Source organism: Cervus canadensis, chromosome 7 (assembly GCF_019320065.1).
Source record: "Cervus canadensis isolate Bull #8, Minnesota chromosome 7, ASM1932006v1, whole genome shotgun sequence".
Classification (NCBI taxonomy): Eukaryota; Metazoa; Chordata; class Mammalia; order Artiodactyla; family Cervidae; genus Cervus; species Cervus canadensis.
The window spans coordinates 63,345,370-63,372,080 of record NC_057392.1 but is presented as its reverse complement, the minus strand read 5'-3'; the positions used below and the strand labels follow the sequence as shown (position 1 = coordinate 63,372,080).

General features: G+C 39.2%; 2 protein-coding genes across 4 annotated transcripts in view; one reads left to right on the top strand and one right to left on the bottom strand.

The window, feature by feature from the left end:
- The window catches only part of KCNMB3 (potassium calcium-activated channel subfamily M regulatory beta subunit 3), a 67,864-nt gene extending 56,942 nt beyond the window's left edge, over positions 1 to 10,922 (bottom strand). The window contains exon 1 of the mRNA XM_043473681.1: positions 10,817 to 10,922. The gene's annotated coding sequence lies outside the window, so the exon portion shown is untranslated. The remainder of the gene's footprint in view (positions 1 to 10,816) is intronic.
- On the top strand, positions 10,587 to 25,698 carry ZNF639 (zinc finger protein 639). Of its 3 annotated transcripts, none has more exons than XM_043473678.1 (6): positions 10,587 to 10,880; positions 16,127 to 16,198; positions 16,811 to 16,879; positions 17,883 to 17,993; positions 19,722 to 19,856; positions 19,997 to 25,698. In XM_043473678.1, the coding sequence occupies exons 3-6, from the start codon at positions 16,822 to 16,824 to the stop codon at positions 21,148 to 21,150; spliced, it is 1,458 nt and encodes a 485-aa protein (XP_043329613.1). In that variant the 5' UTR covers positions 10,587 to 10,880; positions 16,127 to 16,198; positions 16,811 to 16,821; the 3' UTR covers positions 21,151 to 25,698. The 3 variants fall into 3 exon arrangements, with proteins under 3 accessions (XP_043329613.1, XP_043329612.1, XP_043329614.1); XM_043473677.1 differs by having other exon boundaries at positions 10,587 to 11,110; XM_043473679.1 differs by lacking the exon at positions 16,127 to 16,198.
- Positions 25,699 to 26,711: the final 1,013 nt, after the last annotated feature.

Sequence of the window (26,711 nt, the reverse complement as noted above, 5' to 3'; positions counted from 1 at the left end):
TCCTTTACTATTTTCCAGAATTTGCTCAAACTCATGTCCATTGAGTTGACGATGCCATCCAACCATCTCATCCTCTGTTGTGCCCTTCTCTTCCTGCCCTCAATTTATCCCAGCATCAGTTTTCCAATGAGTGGGCTCTTCACATCAGGTGGCCAAAGTATTGGATCTTCAGCTTCAGCATCAGTCCTTCCAATAATCAGGGTTGATTTCCTCTAGGATTTAACAATATCAAAACCCAATTCATTCTCTTTTGCCATCACACTTGCTCCCCTTTCTGCATTCTCTATGCCAGTTAATCTACCATTTAATCAGTCACACAAGCCAGACACTGGAAACTCATTCTATATTATTTCCACTTTTTCATCTCCAAACATCCTATCACCATGTTCTGACAAATTTACCTCTTAAATACTTCTTGAATTTGTCCAGTTCCTCTGTCCTTAACACTGCTGCTCTGTTTCAAAGTCTTTATCATCTACCACCTAGAATAATACAGCTTCTGTTTTCTCTACCTCCTGGGAAGCAACCCTTATTTCATACTGCTGTTGCTAGAAGTTACCATTAAAATGCAAATCTGATGTTTATGCTACTACTTATCAATGGCTTCCTCCTGGCTACAGGATAATGTCTAAGCTCCTTATCAAGACAAACAAAACCCTCCTGGGCCTGGTCCCTGTCCATTTCTCCAGTCTAAAAACACATCCAACTTCAAATTTCACACTTTATCCCAGAAATACCAAATCTGTTGTTTCTCTTCCCCTTTGGATATGTATTTCTTCTGGCCAACAAACATCCCCATCTTTGTAACATGACTGATTCCTACTAATCTTCCAACAAGCCCTGCCTGCCCTGCCTGCCCCGCACTCCCCAGCTCAGATAACATTTGTCTGACCCAGAAAGTTTCTCACGGCCGGGGGCTTTCTTTTTTTCTACTTTGTATTTCCCAGTGAGGAGCACACACACAGGCACATAACATGCATTCTGTAAATAATTCTTCTCACTTAAAAATAAAATGCTATAACTATATGATATTTTTTGTAAGCCTCACAGTAACCACATAGGAAAAACCTGTAGTAGATACACAGAAGATCATAATAAAGGAGTCAAAGCCTACTGCCATAAAGAGTTATCAAATCACAATAGAAGACAGCAAGAGGGCACTCAAGGAACAAAGGATCTACAGAAAGTCAGAACACAATCAACAAAATGGAAATAGGAAGTCCCCACCTGTCAATAACTACTTTCAACATAATGGATTAAATTCTCCAATCAAAAGACACGGAATGGGAGTTCACTGGTAAGCTAATGGTTAGCATTCCACGCTTTCACTGCTTTGGTTTGGGTTTGATCCCTGTTCAAGAAACTGAGATTCTGAGAGCCACATTCCCACCCCTCCAACCAAAAAAAGACAAGGAAGGGATGAATGGATAAAAGAAACCCAGTGATGTGCTGCCCAAAGAGTTTCAGTTTAGCCTTAAGGACACATACAGGCTGAAAGTGAAGAGATGGAAAAAGCTATTCTAAACAAACAGCAATCAAAAAAAGAAAGCAAAGACAAATTCTAGCAAAAATAGATTCTAAGCTAAAAATAGTCAAAAGAGACAAAAGTTATTATATAAAGATAAAAGCATCAATTCATCAAGAAGACACAGCAATATTAAATATTTATGCACCCAATATCAGAGCACCTAAATATATAAAGCAAGCACTAACTGAACTAAAAAAAGAAACAGCAATACAGTTATAGTTGGGGAATTTCTCTTTAAAGAATTCAGCAAAAATTTTTTATTGATGTATAGGTGATTTATAATATTGTATTAGTTTCAGGGTACAGAAAAAATGATTCAATTATATTGTTGTAGATTATTTTCCATTATAGGTTATAAGATATTGAATAGGGTTCCCTGTGCATTATAGGTTATAAGATATTGAATACAGTTCCCTGAAAATCTTTATTGCCTGTCTATTTTAAGTATAGTAGCTTATATCTGTTAATCTCATACTCCTAATTTATCACTCCCCCTGTCCCTTTCCCTTCTAGTAACCATAAGTTTGTTTTCTATGTCTGTGAATCTGTTTCTGTTTTGTATATTGACTCCTTTGTGTTATTTTTTAGACTCCACATTTAAGTGATCTCATATTTGTCTTGGTCTGATTTCACTAAGTATAATAATCTCTAGGTCCATCAATGTTGCTGCAAATCGCATTGTTTCATTCTTTTTATGGCTGAGTAATATTCCATTGTGTATACATATATCTATTTGTTGCTGTTCAGTTGCTCAGTTGTGTCTGACTCTTTGTGACCCCATGGACTGCAGCACGCCAGGCTTCCCTGTCCTTCACCATCTTCCAGAGCTTGCTCAAACTCACGTCCATTGAGTCAGTGATGCCATCCAACCATCTCATCCTCTGTCGTCCCCTTCTCCTCCTGCCTTCAATCTTTCCCAGCATCAGGGTCTTTTCTAATGAGTCAGCTCTTCCAATCAGATGGCCAAAGTACTGGAGCTTCAACTTCAGCATCAGTCCTTCCAATGAGTATTCAGGGTTGATCTCCTTTAGGATGGACTGGTTTGATCTCCTTGCGGTCCAAGGAACTCTCAAGAGTCTTCTCCAGAACCACAGTTCAAAAGCATCGACACTTCGGTGCTCAACCTTCTTTATGGTCCAACAGTCACATCCGCACATGACTACTGGAAAAACCATAGCTTTGACTATATGGACTTTTGTCAGCAAAGTGATGTCTCTGTTATCTATCTATATGTATATCTAGATATACATATAGATAGATATCACTTCTTAATTCACTCATCGTGGATAGACATTTAAGTAGTTTCTATGTTTTGGCTATTGTGAATAGTACTGCTATGAACATAGGGGTGCACGTATAATTGTGAGTTACAGTTTTGTCCAGGCATATTCCCGGGAATGGGATAGCTGGATCACATGGTCATTCTATTTTTAGTTTTCTGTGGAACCATACTGTTTGGAAAGCAGTTTTTAAGTTGGACGCATTTCTGTCTCAAGTCGGGATTTTGTTCATAAGGAAGAAGGTTAGATATATTATACAGGGAACTGAAAATCTCAGTCTCAATGATTTTAATTTTAACCTCTAATTTTCAGAGGTCCTTACAGAAATCAAAATTAATTAGCCAAAGAAACGAGAAATGTTAATAGTGATAAGCTTAGAAAATGTGACTGAATTACCTGTTGTTTAGTTGCTAAGTCGTGTACAACCCTCGCAACCCCATGGTCTATAGCCCTCCAGACTCCTCTCTCCATGAGATTTCCCAGGCAAGAATACTGGAGTGGGTTGCCATTTCCTTCTCCACTGAATTACTTCGTTGTACTCAATAATGTTTTGTTTTTCCTTGAAAAATTAGACCTCTCAATTAGTTTAATATTACAAGCCAGATAAATTAACAAAAGCTCAGTAACTTCTCTCTCCCACCCCATAAACCTGGCTGTTTTGTTTTGTAAGTCTTCCTTCTTTTTGTAAGCTAGCAAAGACTAAGAGATGCAAAATTCCTTAAGGTGCAAATTTTTGGAATTTTATTTGTAACAAAATTTAAAATATTTGAAAATTTTTAAAAATGTAACTTCATCTTCCATAATCAATGAAAGAAAAAAAGTGGGAAGTGGGTTTTTCCAGGTTAATTGTAACTAAAGAAACATGACAAGTAGGCTTGACTATAGACCTTGCTTCAATCTTGTTTTTCAGCAAACTGAAAAAAAGGACATGTGTGAGACAGAAATTTGTGTCTTTGATGACATTAGGGAATAACTGTTCTTTTTGCTAGGTATGAAAATGAAATGTGTTTACATAAGAAGATGTCCATATTTTATAGAGAATTGTGTAGGAGTAAAATACCTGGGATTTCCTCAAAAAGCTTGAAAAAGAAAAAAAAAAGAAAGGAGGGAGGGAAGGCAGGATAACCAAAGGAAAAAAAAAAGACAAGTAGTATATGGTTTAGTAATTATTGAAAATGTGATGATGAGTATATGAGGGTACATTTATTCTTCTCTCTATTATATACATTTGGAAAATCTATAAAAGACAATATTCAAGAAAAATATCCAAAAGACAAGCAGATTAAAAATGGAAACAATAAATTTAAGTGAGATTACTGACCAAGTAAACTATCCTTTGAATATGCCAAACCTCATCATTTTTAAGAGTGAATCAATGATACACAATCCATAAAAATTCTCAAAGGGATTTTACATCTGTAAAGCACAGAAAAATCATGATCTACATTCCTTTTGATGTTCCTCTTTAAATCATTTTTCTTTTCTTAATGACTTCAAAGTACCCGAAAATCTTGTAGCTTTAAGGGTAACTGAGCTAAGCTTGTTTTGATGTTACCCTTCCCCTTAAGACTTCACATCAGTTTTCCTATTTCAAAACAGATTTAACATTTCAAAACATATTTGAGGGGGAAATTGAATATGAGAGGAATGCCTGGTAAATAATCTTTACTATTAAACATACTTTGAACACATAAAATGGACTAAACCTTGTACAAATATTTACACTGCGTAAGGATTTCATGCATCCTTTCCTTTTGTGCTTCATTCTTATAGTAAATGTTAGGTGATCATTCTGTCAGCACTGTGCCAGGCAAGCTTTAGGGATTAGCAGTCAACGAGACAGACATTTCTTACCTTCACTAAGCATACAGTCTACTGAGGAAGACCCCAGAGAATTCCTAACCACTTCTGCTAGAAGGTGGTGTTTTACTGTGATTAGCAACCATTATAAATAATCATATCTTTTGATTTTTTCACTCCCATTGCCAACAGGAAAAGCAATGCTAGTCAGTTTAGACTAATCGAAGTTTGAAACAGGTAAACTCTGGATATTCCTGATCATCAAAACTGATGCCGTGTAGGGCCCTGTGGGGCTCCTGGGAACAGAGTCTTTCTGGGCCCCTGCCCCCACTTCTTTGATCATAGGAAACAGATTTCATTCAGCCTTCATGACCTTCTTTGAGTTCCAATGGGCAGATTCAAGTAGTTATTAATTAAGGAAGGGAGGGGACAGGAGACCAGGAGAAACACTGAAGAGCAGACTTGGGGCAAGGACCTGTTTCCCCAAAATGGATGCACACAGCAATGTGTTTGAGTTGTTTTGCACAAACTGAAACCCTCTCTAGGTGGGAGAAGTTAACGATGACGACGGTATGCTACCTACAAACATGCAGACACCAGATGAATTGGACCTGAAGGTTGACAATGCTGATTCCTACTTACCTCACCACTAACCCACCAGAAGAATATCCGTAAACTGATCACACCCTCTTGGAAAATACAAACCTTCTCACTATCTTCCCCAAGGGAAGGACACATGATTTTGAGGGTGTCTCCCTTTGCCTGGCAAAGCAATAAAGTTATCCTTTTCTACTTCACCCAAAACTCTGTCCCAAGATTTGATTCATTGGAGTACAGAGAAGCTGAGCTTTTGGCATCAAAAGCAGCTCCCATAGTCACCATTTAGAATGTGGTACCACTTGGTGTAAGACATGAGAAAAGCTACATGAAAATACTGCAAGAAAATTATAGCTCTAACTGAATTATATAGATTCTCAGTGTGGCCTGATAAGATTGCTACACACTTGGTGCACCTGGCAGTCCCATGGATCTCTCTTTTGCTTCAACAGTGTTTGGATGGAACAGACGGAGAGACGCCTTTTGTTCCAGCCTCTGACTACCCTCCAACCTTTTTTTCCAGTTGCAACCTCTGGAATCAGCCACTCAGCTATCCTTGGTCACCAGGACCAGCCAACACCATTTTTTGAGCTTAATTCCTCATTACCAATCAACCGTGAGCTCCCAGATTCGCCAGAATTATTCTACCAAGGTGGAGGCCACCATCAACCATCTGGTCAACCTACATTTGGCCTCCTAATCCCATCTCTGTCTGGGGTTCTATTGATACTTTGACTGCAAGGACGTGGTTCTGGAGGACATGAGCCACTTTTTTCATGAATTGGACAAAGAGAAGCACAAGGACACCAAGGATCTCTTGAAAAGGCAAAACCAGCACGGCAGCCGCACCCTCTTGCAGAATGTGCAAATGCCATCTCAAGACGAGTAGGGTAAAACCCAGAACACTATGGAAGCCGCAACTCTCTAGCAGAAGAACTTGAACCACCCTTTCAGATCTGCATGCCCTGGGCTCTGCCCCTGCAGGCTCCCACCTTTGTGGGAAAAGCTACTTCCTGGAAAAGTAGATGAAACTCATCAAGAAGATGGGTGACCACCTGACCCACCTTCACAGTTCTGGCTGGACCCCAGGCTGGGTGGGCAAGTATTTCTTGGAAAGGTTCACCCTCAAGCACAACTGGGCTTCCCAGGTGGGGCTAGTGGTAAAGAACCTGACTGCCAATGCAAGAGACATGAGACTCGGGTTCAATCCCTGGGTTGGGAAGATCCCCTGAAGGAGGGCATGGCAACCCACTCCAGTATTCTTGCCTGGAGAATTCCATGGACAGAGGAGCCTGGCGGGCTACAGTCTATGGGGTCACAAAGAGTCGGACACAACTGAAATGACTTAGCATGCAAGCACAACTAGGAGCCTCCAAGCCCAGAAGCCTTTAAGGAGCCCCTCTGGTGTTAGGACTTCTGCCTGAAGCCCCCCTCTGCAGCCAATAGGCAGTTTTGGATCCCTGGATCCAAAAACCTGGATCCCTCTCCCAAGCCTTGGACCAAATGCAACGGGTGTATAAATTTATCCCTTGTCTTAGTCAGTGATGAAAAATGATTCTTCTATAAGAAATTATCCCCAAAACTTATCAACTTAACACAACAAAGGTGTGTTTCTTGCTCTTGTTACATCTGCTTTGTGTCCTGAGAGCTCTCCAGACAGAGGAAGAGAGGGCTAGAGAAGCAAGCACCAGAAATGAACTGCCTCCCGGTAGGACTAACACAGCATGTCGACTGACATTTCAATGACCAAAGCAAGTTATCTGACTCCACCCAACTTCAGTGGGATGAGGGGTGAAATATATGCCTTAGTGTAGAGAGCACCAGAAATTGGGAGATGGTTGACATTAGTAATGCCCACCATAGACCTAAACAATCATTGAGTTTTCTTCCCAGGGATATCAAATATACTTTCTAACTAGGGAAATGCTTTTTTCATCCTCTATTAATCTCAATTTCCCTTGACATGGCTTAGCCTCTTCACAGGAGAGTCATCACATTCCAGTGTTATTTAATTACCTATCTCCTCTAATGTAAAGACTAGCAAGGTAATGACCATGTCCATCTTGCTTATACTGTATCCCCAGAACCTAGCACAGTGCTGAACATAAGGTAGATAAGCAGGGAATAATTTTATTGAAGCTTTATGCAAGATGCTGTGCTAAGCAGGGAGATGGAACAGACTGGAAAATAACAAAACCAGAATTCAAAGCCTGTGAAGAGATGATATGATAAACAGGGGTAAAGTCAAATTTTGTCAGGACAGAAGCTTATGAAAATTGGGGGGACCAATTTAAGAAAAAGAACAAAATTATAAATGCAAAATTAAGTACCTTATCCTAGAAGAGGTTCATGCAGTGGCAGGGACTTGAAGCTTAAAGCTTCACCATTTCCACAATAAATGCATCTTTGACGGTAAGAGGATAAATGCACCAAATACTATAAAATCTCAGAAGAGTGATCAGAGATCTCTGCTAGGAAAAAATCAAAGATTTCATAGAAAATAGAAAAGTGCAAGCATGATCTTATAGATAGAAACAAAGGAAAGGAATTGCAGGTGGAAGAAACATACTGAAACACACAAAAAAGAAAGAGTTAGATCTATCTAGTTCAGTCGTTCAGTCATGTCCGACTCTTTGTGACCCCATGGACTGCAGAAGACCAGGCTCCCCTGTCCAGCACCAACTCCTGGAGCTTGCTCAAACTCATGTCCATCCAATCGGTAATGCCATCCAACCATCTAATCCTCTATGGTCCCCTTCTCCTCCTGCCTTCAATCTTTCCCAGCATCTGGGTCTTTTCAAATGAATCAGTTCTTCGCATCAGGTGGCCAAAGTATTGGAGCTTCAGCATCAGTGTCTATCTATGGAATAGTGAAAAGTACTGTACTGTTTAACTAAGGAGAGGTTGGGTGGGGAAAGCCTTAAAGGCTAGTGGTTCTCAGAGTGTGATCCTATACCAGCAGCAGCATCACCCGAGAACTTGTTAGAAACGCTTGATTGATGCTTTTGAACTGTGGTGTTGGAGAGACTCTTGAGAGTCCCTTGGACTGCAAGGAGATCAAATCAGTCAATCCTAAAGGAAATCAACCCTGAATATTCATTAAAAGGACTGATGCTGAAGTTGAAGCTCCAATACTTCGGACACCTGATGCGAAGAGCCGGCGCATTAGGAAAGACCCTGATGCTGGGAAAGATTGAAGGCAGGAGGAGGCGGGGACAACAGAGGATGAGGTGGTTGGATGGCATCACTGACTCAATGGACATGAGTTTGAGCAAGCTCTGGGAGATGGTGAAGGACAGGGAAGCCTGGTGTGCTGCTGTCCATGGGGTCACAAAGATTCAGACACAACTGAGCAATTGAACAACAACAGGCTCCATCTCAGACTTACTCAATTAGACACCCCCGAGCTAGAACACAGGGCTCTATACTTTAACAATCACCTCCTAGTGATGCTGATGCAGTTAAAGTTAGAACACCTTAGGAAGTTACTTGAACATCAGATGAAGTTATTCTCAGAAATTTCATTTCAGGCTGTTATACAAAATGGAGAGAAATAAGAAAAAAGAATTATGTCAGAGAAAAAGTTTTCCTCATCTTACATCACATCTCACAAAATAAATTACAGATCAATTAAAAAGTTAAAGTAAAAAATGCAACCAGATCTTGTGTAAGAGAAAAGGTTATTTCATAGTAAGGCCAACAATAGAACTTGTAAAGGAAAAGATTAATCGACTTGATTTCACAACAATTTTAAATGTTTGTGCCATTAAAGAAAGTAAAAAGTAAAAACAAACCAGGAAGAAACACACATAACATATATCTCAGATAAAACATTTAAAACCTTAATTTTTTTAAAAAAAGGACAAACTTAGAAAAATGGGCAAAAGACATAAACTGATCCTTCACAAAAGAAATACAAATGGCCAAGAATCGTATGAGAAAATATTCAAGTTTACAAAAAAATAAAGTGCTCAGGTTTTTGGCAAATTATGCTCAGAGCCTGAGATTCTTTGCCAGTAATTTATTTTACAGAAGCTCACTGTGGGAATTATCTTATTATTCACAAGCCAATAGAAAACAGGTTAATATCTCTTAAGTCAATGAAGAAACATACTCCAAACCAAAGACAGATTGATTACACTACTGTCCCAGGCAGAGAAGAGGTGAAAGAAATAAAGTCCAAATTGAGTTGAGGTGTACCTTTTCTATGAGCTTGTTCTCAGTAGAGTCGGCTTAGCCAACAGTGAGCTGATGTCCAGCTGCCGCCAGCGCGAAAAGGCTCTCGAGGCCAGAGCACAACGCTAGTGGAAGCAAGGCTTGGCAGGCAAAACCACCTCCTCTTTCCCAGGCCCGCCGCCTGGTTTTCATCACTGCAGGCAAAGAGGAGCCTTAAAAGTGGTTCCACACCACCCCCTCGTGGCCTCCACCGTATCCGGTCAAGAAACAACCCTCCCGGAGAGCGTGGAATGAAAGGGACTGTTCTTTACAAATTCCAGAAACCTGTGTCAATTCCCTATTCCGTGCCATACCTAACTATACTAGGATTAAAAGGAGCCTCTAAACCTCTTCGTACTTTATTCAGGCCATGCCAGCATTCGTAAATATTCATTTGGGCTGAGCACACACATAAACGTTATGAGATTGTAAAAATTGAGCCTCACACACTAGCGTCTCTTTCGAATATGATTTTATCTCCTGGGAGTTAGCTGATGGGGTCAGAGTAAAGTCTATGATTATTACTATCCGGTGGTTGATTGGTTAATATGTGATAACCAAGAAAAGCACACACACGATGAAAGAAAAAAACACGGATTGCAGTCCTACTAGTGACCTTGGGCACATGATAATCCAGAAGGGCCGCATCATCCACTTAACAATCATTAATGAATAAAACCTAGTCTCTACACCCTCACAAGCTCACTTTACTAATTTGTAAATTTGGAGTAACAACTTTAACTCTGTCAAAAACATTAAACGCGTGATCACACCCCGTTCCCAAGTTTATCTATGCTTACTCAAGCATAGATAATCTTCTCTACATCTGCTCCTAGAAACTCAAGGTCAGAAAAAGTGAAATCATTTAATCCAATGGGCCATAATTTCACATTCATTCCACCAACATTTTTTGAGGCAGGGAATCCAGATAAAGACCAAGAATGACCCGCGATCTTTTAAATTTCCCCTCCTGCCCTGCGGACGGCTGCCCTTTTCGTCCCCAACAGGCGGCATTCCACGCTTTGAGGTTTGAAATGCCACATGCCTTGCCTAACCGGACGAAGACCATTCTGGCATGTCCCCAAAGGGGAATTTAGTGGGAAAAGGGCGTCTGGCGCGCGTTGCTGCTCCCACTTCCTCTGGGCGGGAGGGAGAGCCAGGCGCTGGTGGTGGAGGGAGCTCCCTCGGCAGCCTCGCTAGGAGCAATTCTAGAGGGTGGAATCACCCGCTCTTTCCGGGACGCGCGGTACCCCTCCCGGAAGGCACCCGCGAAGGCGCGGAGCCGCCTGCAGGGGGCGCGGGCCGCCGGGCCACCCCCGGGGCTGGAGGCCGGTGGTCCCTCCTAGCCCGGGAGCGAGGCGAGGCCGCGCCGCTCGCTCCCTGCCCCCACTCTCACCTCGTCACCTCCCCGCCCTCTCGGCGGGCCCCTGAGGCGTGCGGCGCAGGCGCGGAGCGCGGCGGTGAGTGCGGCCGCGGAGCCTGGGCCCGGGGCGTCGCAGGCTGGGCGTCGGGCGCGCGGGGAGGGAGTGGGGCCGGCCCGGCGGAGCGCCGGGGAGCTCGAGGACCAGAGAGGCGGCGCCGCCCGCGCGCGCCTGCGGGCAGGGCTGCGCTACCCCTCCGCCCGCGCTCGGGCTTCGCGGCCGCCGCCTCGCAGCTGCGCCTGGGCTGGCCGGGCGGGCCCCGGGGACTGGTGAGTGTGAGGGCGGAGCGGCCCGGTCGCCGCACTGCTGCAAGGGCCGCGGGCGTGCGGGCGCAGCTTCCTGCGGGAGAGGGCAGGGAAGGCCGGATGGCGCCTTTAAAACAGAAACCCTGCCTTCGTTTTCTGGCGGGACGGCGCGCCCCTCCCCCATCCCGAAGGCAGTTCCACCCCCTGCGGAGGGCATCTCGGCCCTGGCTGGCCTCGGTCCCCCGCTGCCTTTTTTCCGAATGGTGCCTTTGGGGTCGGGACTTGGGACTCCTGGCTTGTCGCCGGGCCCGGATGGGGCCAGTACTTGGCGCGCGGGTGGAGAAGCCAGGTCCCGGTGGCTCCTGCGTGGCCTCTCTGGGCCGCGGGCCCCTATCCGTGCCACGCTGGCCCTCAGGCCCTGCCGCCTGGCATGGTGACCGGCGGCGCATCCTTTGCCCGCGCCGGGAGTCGGCAACCTTCTGGCTCTTAAGTCCCCAGCCAATACAGTCTAAGGCACTTACGAGGGTACTTCTAACCCGTTTTATTTTGTTTTTCAGTACAACCTAGGGACAAGAGAGATTTGAGGCAGTTTATCTCTAAGCAGAGAAATAAAGCAAAGACTGACACTAAATGGGACGTGTGGTGGGTTCTAGTTCAAGTTTCCTGCAGCATTTTTGTATTTTCATTTCTTTCAAAATCTGGAAAACATACACTTGTTTCAAAATGAGGCTGGGGAAGAACATGCTTCTAAAACTCTTTAGTATAAAACCAACTTTTTATTGTAAGTGCTTGTCTAATAGATATTTACATTGCGTGAAAGGTCTTAAAAAGGTTGAACCCTTTGATACAAGTGCTGCCTGCCAGTAAGGGTCTGCCAATCTGTATTGTGTTTTGTACTTAGACGTTCTTATTGTTGAAAAAGTGACATTGGAAAGATGTCTTCTAAGTTGCTTTTTTTTTTTAATGAGTGTTTTGGATGGCATGGTTAGCTTTTTTGTAAATTTAAAGTATGTATGAATCCCTTAGCATGAGAGAATGTCTACATGTCTATACTTTAAAATGTTTAGTCGCTAGGCCTTGTAGAGCTCTTTTGCGACCCCGTGGACTGTAGCCCACAAGGTTCCTCTGTCCATGGAATTCCCCAGGCAAGAATACTGGAGTGGGTTGCCATTTCCTTCTCCAGGGGACCTTCCCAACCCAGGGATCCAACCGGTTTCTCTTGTGTCTCCTTCACTGCAGGCAGATTCCTTACCACTGAGCTACCAGGAAAGACGATGTTAACAGTGTTTTTTCTGGATGAACAGATTCTAAGTGATTTAATTATTTTCTTTTTTCTTCTTATTTTACTACAGTGACATATATTAATTTTATCTGTAGTTTTTTTTTTAAATAAAAATTAAAGCAATTTTTATTTTATTTATTTATTTTTTTTTGTATTGTATTTTATTTTTTTGGGGGGTTTTGTCATACACTGATATGAATCAGCCATAGATTTACACGTATTCCCCATCCCGATCCCCCCTCCCACCTCCCTCTCCACCCGATTCCTCTGGGTCTTCCCAGTGCACCAGGCCCGAGCACTTGTCTCATGCATCCCACCTGGGCTGGTGATCTGTTTCACCATAGATAATATACATGCTGTTCTTTCAAAACATCCCACCCTCACCTTCTCCCACAGAGTTCAAAAGTCTGTTCTGTACTTCTGTGTCTCTTTTTCTGTTTTGCATATAGGGTTATCGTTACCATCTTTCTAAATTCCATATATATGTGTTAGTATGCTGTAATGTTCTCTTTATCTTTCTGGCTTACTTCACTCTGTATAATGGGCTCCAGTTTCATCCATCTCATTAGAACTGATTCAAATGAATTCTTTTTAATGGCTGAGTAATATTCCATTGTGTATATGTACCATAGTGAGGAAGAGGACTTGAGTGAAAAATTGCCTGTTCAGAATCTTCCCGTTAAAAGAGGAGGACTAGAGAGCAAATGTGTGTGTGACATCCTTAGGTAAAAAGCCAGACTTCATCAGGGCGGTTGTACACACTAAAGGCACAGAAAAACATTTGCTGAAATGAAGGGTGGTTAGCATTTTTGGTCTTGAGTGGGCATTTTACCATCTTGCTTAAAGGAGGTTGGGTAAACTTTTGGATATTGTTCAGCCCTAAGTAGGAGTCAAACATTTCCTGATCAAGGTAATCTTGTTCTTTTCACCTGACAGTCTGAATCCAAGCCAGCTTGCAACATTAATTCTAATGCCACGCTTGGTTTCCTTGCTTTTTTGAAAGAGTTTGAAGTGTTTAAAATGCTTGGCTGACAGTTTTCAATATTCCATCTGATACTTGTAAAACATTTAGAACATGAAGTATAAAGCTTTCAGCTGTATAAATTCTGTACAAAAGAAGTGTTAGAAATAAGTCTTAAGATTTTAGTTTATTACATAAATATGAAAATAGCTGTGTTTTTTTTTTTAATGCACTTGATGGGGTGAGCTCAGGGAATGCTATTTGCGTTGTTAGATGAAGCATTATATATGTTGACACCATTTCTGCAGATATGGTTGTCAGTTTCTTTGAGTGATTCCCCCACCCTCCTCCCAGTTGGTGGCTGACTAAGGACTGGGAGCAAGATATAACTTGCTGGTGACTGTGATTATAAATGAAGATTTATTTAATCACACAATTGTAAACCCAGAAGTCAGAAGACACACTTTTTCATCGCTGGCTCTTCTACTTAGATGACTTCACTTTCAATGAATTTGTTTCCTCCTCCAGTAAAATTGGAGTAGATTTGATAGTAGCCCTTCTATCTACGTCACAGGATTGTTGTGAAAATCAAATAAAGAAAATTGGCAGTAAATTCAGCAGCACTTTATGTGTATGATTACATTATGTATGGTGCTGATAATTTGTCACTGTTTAGTAAATAAGTCGTGTCCGACTCTTGTGATCCCATGGACTGTGTATTTCCCACCATTCTCCTCTGTCCACCGGATTTCCCAGGCAGGAATTCTGGAGTGGGTAGCTGTTTCCTTCTTCAGAGGCTCTTCCCGACCCAGGGATCAAACCTGAGTCTCCTGCATTGGGTGGTGGTTTCTTTACCACTGAACCTCCTAGGAAGCCCAGTATTGATATACCCAGCACTTAATAAAGCAGCAAAAATAGTATGTGCACCTCAAGTTCCCTACTGCTAGAATTGAGATGAGAAATAACGATGCCAAGTTCTACCTACTGTGTACCTGTATCACCTTGGTGATAAGAAAAGAAGCTTATAAGTTCACAGAAAAAACTTTACAATGCATTTTTCCCCTGACATTCCTTATTTTCCCACTTCTATAGTAGAAAGAACACTAATCTGAAATGGAGGAAAGAGTTCTGATTCTAACACTTGCTTAAGTTGGACTGATCACTTTATCTCCCTATTTCTATAAATAAAAGAGATTAAAAGCATAGACTTGAAAATCTGTGTTCAAGTTAGATCTCTGTTCAACCCTGTCACTTATTTACTATTCCTCTGACTTAAGTTTATGCCTCAATTTCCTTATCAGTTGTTGTTTAGCCGTTATGTCCTGTCAAACCCTGCAATGGCTCCTTTGTCCATGGGATTTTCCAGGCAAGAATACTGAAGTGTGTTGCCATTTCCTTCTCCAGGGGATCTTCCTGACCCAGGGTCCCAAGCTGTGTCTCCTGCATCTTCTACAGTGCAGGCAGATTCTTTACCACTGAGCCACCTGGTAAGCTGGAGAAGGCAATAGCAACCCACTCCAGTACTCTCGCCTGGAAAATCCACGGGGTCGCTAAGAGTTGGACTCAATTGCACGACTTCACTTTCACTTTTCCTTTCATGCATTGGAGAAGGAAATGGCAACCCAGTCCAGTGTTCTTGCCTGGAGAATCCCAGGGACGGGGGAGCCTGGTGGGCTGCCATCTGTGGGGTCGCACAGAGTCGGACACGACTGAAGTGACTTAGCAGCAGCAGCAGCAGCGCCTGGTCAGCCCTCTTTATCAGTAACAACTGGTAGATAATGGTGATTTGGAGAGTGTGTTATAGATTTTTCTAATCATGTGTGTGAGTCACTCAGTTGTGCCCGACTCTTTGCGACCCCGTGGACTGCAGCCCACCAGGCTCCTCTGTCCGTGAGATCTTCCAGGCAAGGATACTGGAGTGGGTTACCATTTCCTTCTCCAGGGGATCTTCCCAACCCAGGGATCAAACCTGGGTCTCCTGCACTGCAGGCAGATTCTTTACCGACTGAGCTACAAGGGAAGCCCTTTCTAATCATAGGTTTAAATAAAATAGTATGTTCACAGCCTGGTACATAATTGGTGCCCAATAAATGATCATTATTCTTCTATTAAGTAATCTATAAGGAGGATTTAAACAGTTGAAAATCTGTAATGTGGGAATTCCCTGGTGGCCCAGTGATTAGAACTCCATGCTTCCACAGCAGGGGGCACGCGTTCTATCCTTGGTCAGGGAATTAAGATCCCACAAGCCACCCCAGTGCAGCCACAAGTGAGAAAAAAAAAAAAAGCCTGTACTAATTTGTCAGCTTTCATTATATTGGCTTTCATTGTGACTGAATAAATTAATGGCAGGAGAAGGAGGTTCAGTCCCTGGGTGGGGAAGATCCCCTGGAGTAGGATATTGCAATCCACTCCAGTATTCTTGCCTGGAGAATCCCATGGACAGAGGAGCCTGGCAGGCTACAGTCCATGGGGTTTCAAGAGGTTGGACTCAGCTGAGCACACACAAATAAATTAATGAGGTTTATATTCCTGTGTATTTATTTATGTTCCTTTTTTGGTGTTAAGATAGTTTTAGAAGGTAAATTCACTTCAAAGAAATATGACACATATTTACATGTAGGCACATATTTACCAATTTATACAAGTTTTAGTACTTAATACAGTATGTATTCAAAAGAATATTGTACTTGAGTTAATTCTGTATAGCTTTCCAGTTAACTAACATCCAGTACCTTGAGTCTCAGAAATGAACTATATTTTTGCTCATAAGACTTTTGTCCTGTTTTTCCTACAGGCATATTTCACCGTCTGTGAAAACTTCCCTGTAATTCAGTTTTCCTCTCTCCATTATTAAGAATTACACCAAGTAAGTAGGATGTGGCAAAACTAGTTAGTCAGTTTCATAACTGTCTATGGATATTTACTCGATAGCTGCCACATCTCTTTTGTTCTCAATAGAATGTTGAGTGTGACCTCATGAGTAAGAAAAGGATTTTTTCTTGAAATTATATTCTGAGCCTCTGAATGATGAGGGTGATTTTTTTTTCCCTTCTGAAGCCAGAGAATTAATACAGATTTGTGACAGTATTCTTTTTTAAGGGGGTGTGTGGCTTCAAAACTGTCAAAATATTCCCAACTGTAAGAAATGTACCTATAAAACTCTTAATTTGGCGCCATAGGTACAATTTGTCTTTTATAAAAAATAAGCATAAAGCATATAGAATTATTCGGTTTTCACATTTGAAAAGTTCTCAACCTCAGGAAGAAAGAAAACAGAACTCAGTGTCCTGCCTTTAAACTCGATCAGAAAAGTAAATCCAAAATATAAGTAGGATTGTTTAACATTTCTCTCATGAAGTCAGTGTTTATGTGATGCACACATTTCCTATCGCCAGCCAATTTTTTTATTAGAAGAAATTTGCATAACTATTAACACTTGTTATTTGTGATGTATTTGTTAAATTTTTCCATTTTTTAGATTAAAAAGATATGAATGAATATCCTAAAAAAAGAAAAAGGAAGACTTTACATCCTTCTCGTTATTCAGGTCAGTGTACGATTGAATTATTTAAAAGTTAGGCCATGTTTAATTCCTGTGCAATTGTGTTTCCATCCATTTTCTCATAAATGATCTCATAAGAGTTAAATATCTGGGTCAACTTTTAGGTAAGAGGAAACTTTAAGTTTTCTGAAAATATATTTCTCAATGTCTGCTGTGTGCTAGACATACATCAGAATTTCACATTTATTTTAATCCTCACAACTTCATAGTTTATAGACATTTAGAATTAGATATCCAAGTTACATATTTACAGAGCATAATTGATATTTGCCTGTGTTTCCCAAGCTTGTGCTTAAGTCTTAATAATAACCTTGATGGAAGATATTTTGCATCATTGGAAAAAAACTTTATCCTGTACATTATTTTCAGAAATGTTATAAGTTTCATTGTGATTGTGTAATTTTAGATCCTTCCTTTGAGATTGGCTCTACTATCTTGGCAAATAAGAGGTCTTGACCATCTGTAACTAATGCTATGCACAGGTATACTTGGGGCGGTCTCAGGTACACCTGTTAACCAACCCAGCCTACTTGTTTTTCATATCTGAGGAAATTAGACCTGGTCTACCTAACTGGCCCTTCCCAGGCAAGAGTTGAAATGACTGTCTTCAGAAGCCCTAACTGGTCCTCAGACCTTCCTCTGTGTATTATGCTTTCTCTGCAGTACATGGCAGATCTGCGTGGTAGTTAATTCAGTGTTTTTTGCAATTAACACATTTATTGCATATTCATATTTTGTGGGACTCTTGACCATGGGAATTGTATCTTAGTGTGTTTCAAAGTATTATATTTTAAATGGTATGGTTTATGGTTCTTTCAAAGCTCAAAGTCAATATCTGAATTATGAAAGCCTTCAGAATTGAGGGAACTATTAACACCTTATTACCAATACTATGAAAATTTATTTATGTTTGATAAAGAGATGGCTGTCATTAGATGTTTATGTGTTCGGTGTGCTTGAAAATTTTTAAATTTTGTTTTATGTTCAGATTCCTCTGGAATAAGCAGAATTGCAGATGGATTCAATGGAATTTTTTCGGATCATTGTTACAGTGTTTGTTCTATGAGACAACCAGACTTAAAATATTTTGACAACAAAGGTATATTTAAATTTTCCAAAATATTTTTATTCAAATTTTTAACAGTAGTTCAGACATATAAATCAAAAAAAAAATCCTCCTCTCTCAGTTTTAGTCAGCTAGGAATTGGTGGCGAAGCAGGAGTGACCCAGAGTTTTGAGTATTTATGATGAAAAGTTAAAAATAGTGGTATTTCAGGGAGTTCCCTGATGGTCCAGTGGTTAAGACTCCGTTCTTCCACTGCAGGGGATACAGGTTTAATCCCTGGTTAGAGAACTAAGATCTTAAGTGCTGTGTAGAGTGGAAAAAAAACAAAAAACCACAGAAAGAACAGTGTTACACACAGATCTTCTGCTCAGCTATACATCTCCATTTGGAGGGCTAATGGAAGGACCATTTAAAGAACATTCAGTCAGAGGCATCAGTATGAACTCATGTTTGGCCTAATATAGACACAAACCGTTACCTACAGAAACATTTATGGGATGTCCGTATGTTTGTAGTAGTGCACATGCACATATTTTTTGCTCTGTTAACTGAGAGTCTTAACAGAAATGACATCCCAGTAGCAATGAGAACATCTAGTGCCCTGATCTTGGTTTCTAATACCATTTTCCAATAAAAAGAATAAGAGCTTCTTGGAGAAATGGCAGGTTCTAGTTCTGGAGCAGGAAACCTCAAAGAAGCATCTGGAGCATTTTGTTGTGCCAAAAATTAAGAAAGTACTCAACATATAGAGTCACTCAATACAAGTATGCCAAAGGAGCATAAGGAGCCAACTAAAAGAGCTCCCAGTATCCAAAGCTGAAACAGTTTGAGAGGGGGAGAAATTGAACTATAACCCAAAGTATGAAATAAATATCCATGAGTCCGTACTGATATAAATAAATGATAGAATAAATAAGTAAGGGAGAAGAAACAAAATGTATACAGAAGAACTCCAGATTATTTGTGTAGCTAATCCTCCCTCAAGGAGGTGAAGCATAACTTTCCACTCCTTAAGTGTGGACTGCGCTCAGTACCTTAATTCCAAAGTGTAGAGTGTGGAAAGTAAAAGAGTGACTTTACAGTGGAGAAACCTGATAAAGCCCCAGGTTATCAAGTTCAACATCAGCAGTCATAAATAATGTTAGTAGTTTATACTCTTTATATAATGTGAGTTTTAAAACAAGGCAGTTTGCCTCTGTGTCTACCTTCCAATAATACATAATCCCAGTCTAATCATGAAAAAGAAAAGTTAATTGGTGGGGCATCCTGCAAAATACCTGACCAGTCTCCTTAGAATTGTCATGGTCAAAAAAAAAAAGAATTGTCATGGTCATCAAAAGCAAGGGAAGCCTGAGAAACTGCCACAGATAGCAGTAGCCTGGAGATATGACAAATAAATGTTATGTATCCTGGATGGGACCTTGGAACAGAAAAAGAATATTAGATAAAGACTAAGGAAATCTGGATGAAGTATGGACTTTAGTTAATGATAGCTTACCAGCATTTGGTCATTGTTACAACAAACAATGTAAGATGCTAATGGAGAAACCGAATGCAGGGTATGTGGGAATTCTCTGTATTACCTTCTTTTTTTTTTTTTTTCCTGTAAATTTGAAACTTCTGAAAAATAAAGTCCTTTTAAAAAAGACATGATATTGAAGCCCAGTTTTCTCTAGTGACTGACATCTCAGTTTGTCCATGTAATGTTTAATGTTTTGATTGATATAAATAATAAGTATTTTTCCAAATTCTTTTTTACAGATGATGATTCTGATACAGAGACATCAAATGAATTGCCAAAATTTACTGATGGAATCAAAGCCAGAAATAGAAATCAAAACTACTTGGTTCCCAGTCCTGTACTTAGAATTCTAGACCACACTGCCTTTCCTACAGGTAGGAGAAACTAATAGCATCTGCACATTTTGTATAGTTCAGTGAAAAAAATAAAAAGTAAAATAAGTTTCTTTTTGCCAATTACTTATTTAATAGGTCTTATTTAGTAATAATAATAATAGTCTTGCTTTGTTTTTCAGAAAAATCTGCTGATATTGAAATTTGTGATGAAGACTGTGACTCCCCTGAATCGGTCCACCAGCAAACCCAAGAGGAGAGCCCCATAGAAGTTCACACTGCTGAAGATGTTCCAATTGCTGCAGAAGTACATGCAATTTCTGAAGACTATGATATAGAGGCAGAAAACAATTCCTCTGAGAGTCTCCAAGACCAAACTGATGAAGAGCCACCAGCTAAACTTTGCAAAATTGTTGACAAGAGCCAAGCTTTGAATGTGACTGCCCAGCAGAAATGGCCTTTACTGAGAGCTAATAGCAGTGGCCTCTATAAATGTGAACTTTGTGAGTTCAACAGCAAATATTTTTCTGATTTAAAGCAGCATATGATCTTGAAGCACAAGCGTACTGATTCAAATGTGTGTCGAGTATGCAAAGAGAGTTTCTCTACCAACATGCTTTTGATCGAACATGCCAAACTTCATGAAGAAGATCCCTACATATGTAAATACTGTGATTATAAGACAGTAATTTTTGAGAACCTCAGCCAGCACATTGCAGACACCCATTTTAGTGATCACCTTTATTGGTGTGAGCAATGTGACGTACAGTTCTCCTCAAGCAGTGAGCTCTACCTGCATTTCCAGGAGCACAGCTGTGATGAACAGTACTTGTGTCAGTTCTGTGAACATGAGACGAATGATCCAGAAGACTTGCATAGCCACGTGGTAAATGAGCATGCATGTAAATTAATAGAGTTAAGCGATAAGTATAACAATGGAGAACATGGACAGTATAGCCTCTTAAGCAAAATCACATTTGACAAATGTAAAAACTTCTTTGTTTGTCAAGTATGTGGGTTTCGGAGTAGACTTCATACAAATGTTAATAGACATGTTGCTATCGAACATACTAAAATTTTCCCTCATGTTTGTGATGACTGTGGGAAAGGCTTCTCAAGTATGCTAGAATATTGCAAACATTTAAATTCACATTTATCTGAAGGGATTTATTTATGTCAGTACTGTGAATATTCAACAGGACAGATTGAAGATCTTAAAATTCATCTAGATTTCAAGCATTCGGCTGATTTACCTCATAAATGTAGTGACTGCTTGATGAGGTTTGGAAATGAAAGGGAATTAATAAGTCACCTTCCAGTCCATGAAACAACTTGATTGTTCTCTTTAACTTCCATAATGTTGATGTGAAATAATAAATTCAACTATTTTGGAAATGTTAAAATGGATGATTTTAAACACAACTTGTGAGAATTGTCTTTAACAAGATCTTTTTAATTGCCAGTTTTCTTGGCATTGCTGCCTTTTCAGTATATAGTTGTATCCTAAATGTGGTATTTTCAATGCATTCGTAGTTTTAACCACTTTTGGTGACTGTCATCGTGTTTCTTGCATGTGCTCTGAATTTATGAGTTGATAGGAAACATACACTAAAGAAACTATAGTTTTCCTTCCATAAATATAGGTGTTACAGACTTTTTCTTCTTTAAACTCAAAACAAGATCAGTCTTTCATGGATGAAGTCATTAAAGTACTGAACTTCCAGAGCTAAAGTGCAACATAATGCACAGTTAAGTCCACTGATACTCCCATTAACAAGATCCAGACCCTGCTTTTGCATTCCCCAGTAGTTACTCTCCCCACGACAGTCAGTGAGTCTTTCAATGACACTAGGAGCCCCATGTTACGGTAGGAAGGAAAGATCTGATTTTCTTGGCAATCTTTTTTTTTGTAATCCTTATTTTAGCCCCATCCATGTGCTGAATAATCGTAGATGGGGAGGAACTGATAAGGGGTTAAACAATAAAGGAACATTTCATAACTCATTTATAAATGAAACAGGTCATTTTTAATCTGTTCATATTTCATTTTCACTTATGCAACTGCAAAGTCATGCCTGAACTTCTGATACCAAATCATTTGTTTCTGAAAAAACCCACTGAAGTATTAAAATAGAAATAGAAGGGTATGAGAGATTGGGGTTGCTATTATGAGAAGGTATAAATTACTTTTGATAATGGTAAAGCAGTCTTAGCGTCTGTATTTTCTGTGGCTGCCATAACAAATTACCATAAACTGAGCGGCTTAAAAAGTAGAAGTTTATTGTCTCACAGTTGTAGAGGCTAGAAATTCAAAATTGAAATGTTAGCAGAGTTGGTTCTTTTCGAGAGCTGTAAAGGAAGAATCTGTTCTCGGCTGCTCACCTTGACTTGTATGTGGTCATCTTCATGTTCACGTGATCTCCCTGTGTCCAAGTCTGTCTCCCTTTTACAAGGAATCAAACAGTCATTGGATTAAGGCTTACCTTGCCAAGCTCATTTTAACCTAATAAAGACACTATCCCCAAATAAGGTCGTATTCCATTACTTCAACATATGAACTGGGGAGACACAACCACCACAATTGAGTAACAGCTTCTTCAGTAGTATCAAGAAGATGGTATTTTGTGCATCATTGGCCTCAAATATAATAAACTATTAATATAGTTAACAAGACTGGTTTATGACCCATGGTTTTCCCACCTTGAGACCCATGGGACTTTAGTCTGTTTTGTAAATTGTGACAGCAATAAGTTTTTCAAAACCATTTTTATTTCCACCCTTTTGTCATATATGCATAGCTGTATTCCTAGAAATTACCATTCCATCTGATTATAACATTCCAGGTAGGGCTTGTCTGATAAAAACGTTTCTTAGAAGACTTAAAATTGTAATTAAATTGGAAGAAAACCTTAGAAACCATCTGATCTACACCCTCTTGTTTTCTTTGTTTCTTACAGAAACAGGTTATTATTAGGCCGAGGTCACAAAACCAGTTAGAGCAGACAGGAGTGGAATCCAAGTTGTTTGGCTTCCAATCTAGTGATGTTTCCATTACACCATGTTATAAAAATCTGAGCTTTGGGATATTTTTCATGACTACTTATCCTAGCCAAGAATTGCCTTGGTAATTCGGTTTTTATACTTTTTCAGTATCCATTCAGCTTCAGGAATTTGATTTTCAGAAAACAAACTTTAAGTAATGACTTGGTTTGTTTTTATTTTCTAATTGTGTATCTTACAGCATTACATTTTTGATCAGGCATTAGTAATCAAATTAGAGATTGTAATGGAACCACTGGAGACATTAAATCCAAGTTTTAGAACCATATAATTTGGTGCTTTTTTGATGAATCTGCAGCTTGAGGCCACATTTTACTGCCATTTGTCCAATAAAATCTTGCTTTGACTCAGCTTTCAAATAAGCCTATAAGTGACCATTAAATTGCTGTGGTAGCAAGTCTATATTTTTGGTTTAATGAACTTCTTTGGAAAAACAAGCCTACCTAAAAAGAAAATTTTCTAACTGCTTCTGGATTTTTTCTTCTCAAAGACATTTCCACTGTACTCTTGTGACTCGAGAATACATAACGGAATACACAATAGAATTATTGCCAGCAGTGAACAGTAGTGATGGATCTTTTTTTTTTCTTTGATCTTCACCTTGAAATGAGTGTTATTTGAAAATGGTGTGGTATTCAAAAGCCTCTTTTCCTGCTTGTAAATCTGCCAGTTTTAGCATTTTAAATGGCCTTTCATAGGTTCCTCTGAATATGTACCATAACATACTAACCAGTTTCCTTTTTCCACAGGGTCCACAGCTTGTTAGGTGATTGCTGAATTATTCACAGGTGTAGTATATACAGGTTTCTGGGGGGTTTTTTCCCCTAGTAAGCTAACAATATTCCTAATTTTTAAATCTGATCTTCAAAGCATTGCATTACTTAATTCCTGGCACTTTATCTTAGCTTGTTTTCTCAGTCTTACTACCTTTACAAGCAGGTTAATATATCCCCCAAACTACTGTGATTAATTTTTAATGGAATTCTGATGACTTAAAAGCACTATAAGTGACATAAATTTGAAAAAGCTAATAAAAATCAACTAACCACAATCCTCCTGGGAAGCAGATTGACTTAAAATAATCAATACTACTTACTTAACTGAAAATAAATAGTTAACGATTAACCATAAATCCCAACAGAGAAGCAAATTTGGTTAGTCAGTTTTACACTACAATTAACAGTCTCATCCCTGTAAATTAAAAATGAACTTTTGAAGATACAGTCTTCTGTAACTTTCAGTTCTGATGACCGAAGATATGGAATATCTTTTAGAATTTCTATTTATGGCATTGGGTTTATGGATTTTAAATATACCTTGTATTGGTTTAGCTTTCCATAAATTAATAACATTCAAATCTAAGAGAAAGAAATGTGTATATTTATGGTGTAAAATATAAATACACAAAGCTTAAAAGTTGTCACATGTAATTTACATGTTTATATGAAATTACATGCTCAATTTACAAGTTTAAAAAACAAAATTTTAATGGTGTTTGCTCTATACTAATGATTTGAAAAATACTTTTCTATACAAAGATTTTCCATATTAAAGCATCACCACGACTTCCTTACTAAGTCCATCCTCTTTAATAACCTTGATATTAAACTAGTAACTCCCTGAACCTAAAATAAATCACATTTGTGAAAAGTAATTTTTTTTATTGTAAAAAGAAACAATTTTCTCACATTGCTAAATAGGAATATTGTATTATCTACTGGTTTTATTCACATATTTTAAAAAGAATGACTTTAACTTCTTTTTTTAAAGGAATTTTTGTTGTCGTAACCATTGATTGTTGTTTGAGTTTTAAATAGGCAAACAGATATGACCTGGAAAATCTTTTTTCTTGCTGCTAAAAATACTGAACTGAATGAATTATACATTGAAAATTTTAATGAAAAGTATATTTTGAATAAAAACGTTTTCTAGCTTTTAATATCTAGGTATTGTCTGCTACTGAAAAACATCACAGATGAAATAATTGGTATTTTTGCCCTTATTCTTCAGAGTAAGCTCAGATTAGGAATTGGAATCAAATGAAAATAACATAGAAGCATCATTTCTGGTGGGTGATGGGTGGTTTTTTGTTTTGTTTGGGGGAGAGGTGTTAGTTTTTGTTTTTGATCCTCTGCCTAAATACCATTTACCATGATGTTTTGGATTTCAGTTGGCTGAAATGTGAGAGTATTGAATTCTTTTTTCTTGCCTACCTTGCACATTTTATTTAGGGTTATCACTTCTCTGCTATAACCTTATGTTTCTGAAATATATTGCTCAAGCTATATTCTACGACTGATTACTCTTCGCTTTGCAACCCTTTCTCACCTCATTTGGATTTTCAGAAAGTCTCAAAGAGAGTAAAATTTTCCCAGTTAGCAAGGAGAGAGTGGATGTCTTAATTCTTCCTTCTCTGTATTCTCCAAACTGTTAAAATAATTTCCTCCTTTCATACCGTGTATCTCATCACTCACTTCTACACCCTGTAAATATTTTATTATATCCTGTCTAACAGAAGTGGTGAATTTATAAATTTTAATGTGTCTGTTTTAGATTTTTAAGAAGCAGAATATCATGGCACTTTTCTTTCTGGCTGTGCTACACAACTTACGGAATCCTAATTCCCCAACCGGGGACTGAACCCAGGCCACAGCAGTGAAAGCACTTAGTCCTAACCACTGGACGGCCAGGGAGTTCCCTCACAGCACTTCTTTATGGTTATAAGATTATAGTTAATTGCATTCTTTATTGAACAACTAAATTGCTGAAGTAGAAAAACTAACACAGAGTGACAGAATGTTAATTTGGAAGGAACCTCAGAAATCATCTAATCCAGACCCATAAAGTGCATTACATAAAAATAATTGTATACAGTACATTATTTTATGGTTTTAAATTATATGTTGTAAAATGTAACACATCAAATCTCATTCATGAATATTTTTACTTAGGACAGAACTAATTTTTTTTTTAAAGCAAACGTTTAAAGAAAAACATGAAGTAAATAATGATACATCAACATGGAAAAAAATAGGCAGGTAAAACATGGATGACAAATTTGAGAATACAAAATCCTTATCTAAACTTCTTATTTGTAGCTCAGAAAATGATTCTCTAACATCGTTAGTTGAATGCTTTTTAAGCTATAATAAATATGACACAACTCTCTACCACTCTTCAAAGAATTTTAGAAAAAGTGAAAATGTACCCTATTTTTTCAGTGAAATGTCATACCAGACAACTGAAGAGAGAAAATAATGTAATGGGGGGTTCTGGATCATGGCATGAGACCTTATTTTCTAGTCCCTGTTAGCTAACCATAAATTGTGTGACTAACCAAGGACAATGGATGTAATGTTACCAAGTTTTTCTTTCAATTCCTTAAAAACTTGTTTCACTACTACTCTGTTTAAAAACTATGGAATGTCTCTTCTCAAGCCATATGCACAGGGATACAAAGATAAACTGTGGTTCCTGTCCTCAAAGTGATTTACTGTATAAGGAGGAAACTTCTCTGTCATTCTTCTGAACTCCAGTTCAATATGAAGCTGAGTGCCTTTTGTGTTTCTAACTGTTCACTTTCTATATAATGCTACCATAAACATTCTTGTATGTGTTAAGGTGTTTGGGAATTTTTTTTTTTTTTTTTGTCCCTTGGAGGGATGTGGGCTTTCTGTAAATATTTTTTGTATGCTTGTGATTAAATATGTCCAAAATATCCAGACTGGCTCAAGTTTATACACCCATCATATGATCAGGTTTCCCTGCATCCTTATAGACAATAAAGTGAGTTGATTTTGGTAAATCTGAAGGGCATAAAGCACTATGTTACTGTTG